The 8,376-nt window shown below is 37.8% G+C and overlaps 1 protein-coding gene across 1 annotated transcript; it reads right to left on the bottom strand.

Moving 5' to 3' along the window:
* Positions 1-438: 438 nt before the first annotated feature.
* On the bottom strand, positions 439-1,860 carry LOC116174849 (prisilkin-39-like). The gene is made up of 2 exons (XM_031492863.1): positions 1,532-1,860; positions 439-1,485 (listed from the first exon to the last, which is right to left on the bottom strand). Exons 1-2 carry the CDS (start codon positions 1,544-1,546, stop codon positions 562-564), a joined length of 939 nt encoding a protein of 312 aa, XP_031348723.1. The 5' UTR covers positions 1,547-1,860; the 3' UTR covers positions 439-561.
* Positions 1,861-8,376: the final 6,516 nt, after the last annotated feature.

Below are 8,376 nucleotides of genomic sequence, written 5' to 3'. Positions count from 1 at the left end.
AGAGCCCTCCACCTTCGGTGTCGGGCTCTTTCGCCAAAATATGAAAATAAACTCATGCAGTTTTTAGACAACATGCTTTCAAAAAAATTATCGGTAATTTTGATGCACTTGTGCAATTACCTACGATAATTTCATTTGCCGATCTACCGTTATTTGCGCTTATCTAACTAAGATAATCGCGTAACTGTCTAGCTGATAATTTTACTTCTAGTATGGGAGGTATGATTATAAAACTGTTAATATTATTATCAAAGGAAAAATTATGCTATCAATTGCCTAAGTTTATTAGTTTCATTGATTAGTTTTTAAATTATACTGTTTGTAATTTGTACTCAGTGTAGTTAAGTGGCTACCCGGTTCCGTAAAATGAGGAAGATTTAAAATGGCAAAGAACAGTATTTGTACCTACTTCACGGAGTGAGAAAAGTAGCTAAGATGTAAATTACAATTCTTTATTCGTTTTTTAATAGGCAAATGACGTTTATAAATAAGGGAAGCCAATTAAATAGCATATAAGTAACTAAGAAAAACATAGCTACTTTCTAAATAAATAAATAAAACTTAATATGGTCCACTAGCTCCAGGAGTACCGTATTTACTTCCTCCAGAAACGGTGTATGTAATTCCCGTACTTCCAGATCCGTGACTACCATATACTGGTCCGCCGATACCGTGACCCCGTGAGAAATGCGAATCCTCCAACGTTCTTACAAACGTATTTTTGTCTTGAGCAACAACATGTTCCCCGCCACCATGACCTCCAAGAGTTTGAGCAACGGCTCGTTCGGCATCATGCTGATTGTCGTATTTGAGATAGTATACTTCAGGTCTAGATTGCACAGTGTTACCGCCAGCGATACCAGAAGGTATAGTGATAGATCCATGAGCTTGCTGCTGTTTAGACAATACGTAGACGGTCGTTTTGTCTTCCGACGCGGTTTGGGGCGCGACAATTTCCGGAATGATCGAAGAACTAGCGTCCGGCGATTTTACAAACAAAACACGAGTTTTCTGCGGAGCCGAGCCCAAGCGGATTTGTAAACGGGTATGGCTACCGCTTGGTCCGCCGTAAAAGTGCACTTGGTTGCTAGCCGCCCCAGGTAAGGCATCTACACTGCCGTGCTCGTAGCTTTTAGCGTCGTACGAGATTTTTGGGAAGTAACTTACTTCCCCAAAACTGGCACCGCTTGCAGAACTTCCGGGAGCAAAACCACCTACAGTATGCTGAAACTGGCCAGCATAGTGGCCATCTCCACGACCTGCACCGGAGTAGTATCCACTAGGTCCGCCTCCGTAATAGTTGCCACCAAGTCCAATTTGTCCATATCGGATAGTTCCATCACCTAAACCACCGTGACCGTAACCACCCTGATAGCTGCCATGGTAATTACTGCCCGATCCATAGTATCCACCTGGCCCACCCGTGGGAAGATAGCTCCCCGTCAGCGCACCCGCAAACGCCGCGTTAACTAAATAAAGCAAAACCTACAAGAAAAACTTGAAGCAATCTTTTAACTCGCCACTATCTTACCAAAACACACTTCATCGTTGCACTCTTGGATTAGCGTGATAAGTGCTCAACACGGCACATCTTTATAGTCAATTCCCCACCATTGTCCGTAGAAGACAATATCCGAATGAAGATTACGCATTTAATTATCCAAATATTACCAAATTTTTGAATAATTCAATTTGTCCCGATTACAAGTATTAAGCGATATGCATTCACTTTTACTATCTAGTTTTCTAGTTCTTGGCTTGTCCCCTTTAAATGATATTCTAAATTCAGTTTACATCTTTGACAATGAAACATTTCTTCATAATCGATATAGACGAAACTGGGAAGTACGTTTGTCAATTGTACAGTCGAATTGGAATTAAATGAAATCAGTACACGTTTATATAATGTATGCCATTTGGCATAGTTAGAATAAGATGTTGCATAATTCACGAATGCAGTCGGTTACAAGCTGAATTCATTTAAAATATTGAAAAAAATTATGCAATGGCAGGAATAATTCGTCGGTGAACATTAAACGTGGCTAAAGAAATTTGCGCTTTAAATGGAAAGAAATGCTGGAATGGAGCCGAATTGTTCAATTGAGAATATATCAGGAAGGTAAAATAACTTCAAGAAATGCACAAAGCTTTTTCGAGGAGCGGTAGACGGCCGTATCCAAGGGTCCAAGATAAGGATGTCTATTATGGGAATCTTGGAAACCATAGAAGACGATGGTTAAATTAGGGAAAAGTAACGCATTTAAATAGTTTCGTTTTGGAGAAATTATCATGAACTTTATTTTTTAATATGGCCCGTAAAAAAGTTTTTTTTATTACGAATACAATAATGTACGGCACATAAAAAAACAAAAATTGGAACCTGTTGGTTTTAACAGGATGGTGCACCCGCGCACAAGGCCCTACTCGTGCGAAAATACTTATCCCTTATATTGTCAGGAAATTTGTCCGATAGGTATGAAGAAGAAAGTAACTTCGCTATCGAACCAAAGGCCTGGAAAATTTGTCGTCGAGATTTACTCTCGAAAGGTACGCCATCGGGAACGGACATGTAAATTCGTCTCCAGAAGATTCGTCTTCGAAATATTTTGCGAATATTCTCCACAATTTGCACGTCCCATACAAATTGCCTCCAAAGAAAATCGACGCTTTCGGAATAATCACAAAAAAAATTCGGCGAAAATTGCAGGGGCGATGTTTTTTGATAGCAAACACGGTCGAGTATACAACAGGCCGAGCTCTAGAGACTAATTTATTTTGAGTTCGATTTTGCGAATTTAATTCACCACGGAAAATTCTGTCACAAATATCGGAGGGAATTTTAGAATTGAAGCATATATTTCGAGAGCGAGTTTTCTTCAGCTCAATTCGTATAGGTCCAGTTTTCCAGAACGCGAAACTTCAATTCTTCTGTTATTTCAAAGGCAAAGGACAATGCTTTGGAGGCCGAGCTTTCTGAAAGTTAATGTTTCTTGGAGCAAGCGCTTAGTGCGCGAGTATTCCGCGGGGGAATTTACCTCAAGGTGACTTTTCGTGAGCGTGAACTTTCGAAAGCGGATTCACTGGGACGAATTTTAAATTTATCCCGAAAGCAGAAGGACCTTTGGAATTGACGTTTTTGAGAGGGCACATTTTTTTATGTCGAGCTTTTCTGAAAGTGAATGTTCCTTTCAGTAAACTTTTAGTATGTAACTATTTCGTTTTTCGTTGACTACTTTCCGGAAACGCATTCAGTGGAACGAATTTTAATTTGGTCCAAAAGCAGAAGGAAACTTTAGAATTCAGTACGTAACAATTAGCCAAATGGAGAGTTTTCGCAATGGATATCCAGCTTGTGAATTTACCTGAAGTGAGTTTTCTTGAGCGGGAATTTCCGGAGACGAATTCACCGGGACGAATTTTAGAATTGTGTACGTAGCACTTGTTCGTGTAGCCAGATTCCTTAATTTATACCCTTAGGATCAAGGGTATAAACGTACATTTTCAATTAAAGTAAGTTTTTGGTAAGTATTTCAGGGCGGGAGGTTTTTTCATTGGAACAGGGGAAAAGGCGAATGAGTAGAAACGAAGTTCACGGGTCCAATTTCAATTGTGTTGACAAAAGCTCTATCTCTATCTTGAGATACCTACTCCGACGTGGTTTATTTCTTAAAACTACCACCTTTCAATTGTCTTTGATCGTATGTTCTGCGAAGCAAGTTTCTGGTGAGATGGTATTCCGGTGGGAGTCAATTTCTCTTGGGGGTCCGGGTCAAATATTTGGTGGAGCATGGAATGTGTCTTGGAGAAGAAGCTACAATTGGAAAATACATTAAGAAATGATTGTTCTAATCATGGGGATAGCCCTTATCCCTAGTCTACTCAATAACAATATCCTATGAACTTGTTGTTGAATAAGTGTACCTTCATTGAATTGTTTTATGGATAAAAGTTAAAGAGCCGAAAAAGATGAAATATTACGTACTTATTGAATAATAATAATGAAAATCGACCTTAAGTGAAAATAAATAGAAAACGTATGTCAAATCCATTACCTTTCAGAGTGATACAAATAACCTGCTACAGTGGATGAATTTATACGAAAAATAAGCGACAGATAGAAGAAAAATCAATCGAACCCACTTCGCTTTTAAGCAAAATTTCACCATTTCGTTCCTGTAATAAGTAGAACATACAAAACGAGGCGATAAGGGATGTTAGAATACCTAACATAAGAAATTATTGGGGTGAAATAAAAGGTATAGGATGCCCCGGGGTTAGTAAAGCCAAAATTTAGGGACTAAATCAATATTGAGGTCCGGAAGTCGGCAATATATTTAGTGGGGGACGTTCTACGTGTGTGTCACGAAGGGGCGCTGGTAATTCATGAGTTTCTGTAAGAATCCGAATTTACCTATTTAAAACAGGGCATTTTAACAACCTCAAGTGTCATGAAATTGTTTAATTTAAACGATCTTGTAATTATATTGTTGAATCCAATCAGTCAATTTTGTAATTGAAGCGTTTCCACTGCATATACTAAAACCACACATGGAGAATTTGCTTTTTAGAACACTACATGCAATGTTCAATTATCGTCGCAATGGCATTATGCCAAGAACTCGAGAGTGATCGACACAAGTCTGATTTTGAAATAAGTTTGCTGCAATGTTTAATTAGAAATCAAAAGACACCCTAAACCGTTTTGGAAACAGTTTCTGTACCCCCCTTCTTGTATATTATTAACTTAAAAAATTAAAAATATCTAGGATGACCTACAGTTTTCCGGCGATTATTTATATAGCTTTACAAGAGCAATCCAAGGATAATTATGGATAAGATTAAGAGATTTTTCGGTAGCACCAATCTGTATCATATTATTAGCCCTATAAGAGGGGTCAATAAATTATCATTACACTACAAACAGAATAGATAAGCAAAGAATGCCTGATGATTTAGTGGCATTGGCATTATTGTTTAGCTTTAGTTAAACGATTTTGTTAATGCTTTGTATCTTATCAGTATACGTTATTGAAAACCTTCAATGCTTATTTGGTATGGCATGTAGTCATTCTATCCGCAAATATTTACAAGATAAACACGCCCAAGTAATACTATGTATCTCGGCGTAAAAACGGAATTTGTAGCGATAAGAGTGATAGGCATGTTTGCGTAATTTTAGGAAATGGTTTATGTTTACAGGATGTTTCAAAAGCCACATACGGTTTTCAGCTAACTCGAGAGCGATCCATCTTTAACAGGAAGTTACTTTGCACACACCAATTATACAGGGTGGTTTACCAGCATTTTTTACGTGGTGAGAAGGTCAATTGGTCATAAAATACCGAGTGGTTCTAAAAATGGGGATGGATGCGTTTCTTTTATGATCTCAATGTCATCAGGTTTCATTTAAATTAATTGTTTGTCATGCCGCTTTAATTTGCCAGTGCCATAAGTTTTTTGCATTTAATCAATTAAAAAAAAGATTACACTGAAAGGTGATTTAAAACAGTTGTTAGGAGCTGCGAACATATCAATGGCACATAAATTACACTTCTTTAACGAATTGTTAGAAAACCGTTTATGGGCTCTATTTAAAGCGTAGTCTCATTATCGCAAACAATAGTGTACATAAAACTAAATCTATCAGAAATTCTCAGGTAGAAATCCGCTGATTACTTTCTATTCTATCACTCATTAGGGGGTTAATTGTAAAGTGATTGATAATTCCATGGGTTAACATTCAAAACGTTAATGTTTTTCTTTACAGAAAGCTCGCCCCTCACTTAGCAAATGAAAAAGCCTGCCCCAATTAAATTTTATAACTTTGGTTGTGTCGCTAATTAATGAAGAGGGGAGAAATTTTGGGCTTTAATAAGATTAAACACAGTTTAATGATTAATGGTTACCTTTATTTTTTGGTTTTTGCACCATATTTTATGTTTATTATACCGTTTTCCTGATATCTTCTTGAATTTGGCCCTCTTTGTTTGTTTTGCAAAGTTTTAAATGATCATTTCGGCGTCGCCGTTTTGAACGAGGACTTTTAACATTGAAATTGCTGTAGCTGATTACAGAAGTACAGAAAATAGCGTAGATATATACCGCAGGGCTAGTGCGTCCTAATCCCTTGGGTGTTTATTGCCCACAAATACGTTTCGGGCAACAATCTACACCCTCGAGATTAAAACACACATTTTAGTCCCTTGGTATATAGGTAGAATATACTATTTTAAGTTTTTAGTTCGTGTTGACATTCCTCCGCGCCTGCCGGTATATTGAAAAAAATCGACACTTCCAAATTCAACCCAAAAGTGGAAAACAATTAGTGCATTTTTTTAGATAAAGTGCGGGAAAATGGCAGAAGTAATTACCTAGTAAAAGGTCGAATTGCCAATGTCGATACAGGAGTAGAGTTTCGACAATTCGAAATCCACCATGACTCGTTAAAGGGCGATATGGGCAGGGGCGGACTGGCAGGGCGGACTGGCAGGGGGGGGGCGGGTGGCGATTGCCACCTAGCCTGTAGATCATAATGGCCCGTTGGAAATTTATAAGTATGTGCTGTATTTAGTTTCTTGCACTATTAATAAATTATTAACACGTTTCTCTAATTGGGGTTGATGTTAGGTTGTTAAAAAATTAAAAAATTCTGTTTTAATTGAAGTGTTTTACAATGAATTTATCATTTTTTGTCGTAGTATGAAAGTGCTGAAATACAATGATAGGCGACGCACCTCGTGTGGATTGTATATTTTGTTACTTTTAATTATCACCTGCAATTTTTAAAAAAACTTTATGGTAATTTATTTTCGAGAAAGGAGTACTTGTACTACAATGTTTTTGTGGTGCACCTCAGAGCTAACCCCCCCCCCCCCCCCCGCCACCATCATTACTACACTAATACTTTAATGGCCCATACCATTTCGATTGGATTATACTCGCAGTGATATGGAGGAAGTCTCAAAACACTGCAAATCTAACGAAAATCGTTTGACGGATTGATATTATTGACAGATCAATAATTGGTTTATTTGTCACGACTTACGTTAATGACGTAATTTTTTTGTCTCAATCGATTTAAATGTAATTAAGAGAGAATCGCATTTATGACGTCAGGTTCAGCACCAGTGAAACAAAGTATACATATATCATACGAATTGTAGCTGATAGTCACCAAAAGTTTTTGGTGAAAGAATTTTAGTGATAGGTCTTACCGTTTTCGAGTAAATGATATTTCTATATGCAGCTCGTGCGCGCCCGTGGTCCGTCTAGCAGCGCACTTGCTTGGCTGCTATCGGCGCCGGCCGGATAGCGGGCTTGCCACCTGTAGTGGAGCGAAATCATGCCAAAAACTATAATGCCAAATGGAAAGCGGAGCTGTTCTGCATATTATATTGAAAACATAATGTAACTACATTATCAGAAAAAAATACGAAAGTCGATAAATCAATTATTGTGCGACATAAACTTCACTCTGCGGGAAATTTTTTTGAATTATTGTTGGCAGTACTTCTAGTGTTACAGTTTCTGTGCGCACAGTAACATGGACAGGTATCCAAATATTACTTTATATGGACCATCCAACATCTTCGATGTTGTCGAGTGTTGGTTTGCATTGTTTCCTGCGGTACCACACGTTTAATCGGTAAAAGTATGTGTTACGGTGAAAGTAATTATAATGTCATTGTGATAAAATTAGGGTTCCTTTCCTGTCTAAACTTTAGGGGAAGGGAAACTACTGCCATTTAGGAAACTGCGAAGATATTGAATTTAAAAAAAATCATTCTGGAGACTGTTCAACAAAGCGCTTACTATTTGGCATTATAGAACTGAAACAATTATAACAATATCTCGTGCGGGAGCGGAGATATTCCGGGGTAAATCTCTAAAAACATAAATTTTTATGAAGACACTTTTGAGTGGTTTTTTTTACTATAAAAAATGTCATGACCACCGGAAAATGTCGTAAAACACCATTTCGGATGCAGAATTACAATATCTACATACTCTACTGGGTCTGATCTTGTTATACCTCGAAAAAAAATTTTGTCACATTTTTGGCCCGATTTCGCTCCACTATTAGGAAGTGACTTCTATTGCTCCCATGTGCAAGTCGGTCATGGATCTAGAGGTCTATATTAATGACAAGTTATTTTAAAGTTTCAAGCGAATATAGACGAGCGAGAAACAAAAGGACGGACAGAAAGTTCGAATGACCGAAATTTAATCAGTTAGTTCCTTGACCATTGTCTATCCATTACTGAAAACAGAATTGGAAAATTCGAATGTTCGCGAATTATCATGTACCTACATAGACGTACGGACGGACAGCAAGGCCGAAATCATGAACAAGCTGGGTCGCTCCTTAATAATTAC

The sequence above is a fragment of the Photinus pyralis genome, unplaced genomic scaffold (assembly GCF_008802855.1).
Source record: "Photinus pyralis isolate 1611_PpyrPB1 unplaced genomic scaffold, Ppyr1.3 Ppyr1.4_LG6, whole genome shotgun sequence".
NCBI classification, from domain to species: domain Eukaryota; kingdom Metazoa; phylum Arthropoda; class Insecta; order Coleoptera; family Lampyridae; genus Photinus; species Photinus pyralis.
The sequence above is the reverse complement of the archived record's forward strand: the minus strand, read 5'-3'. Positions and strand labels throughout refer to the sequence as shown.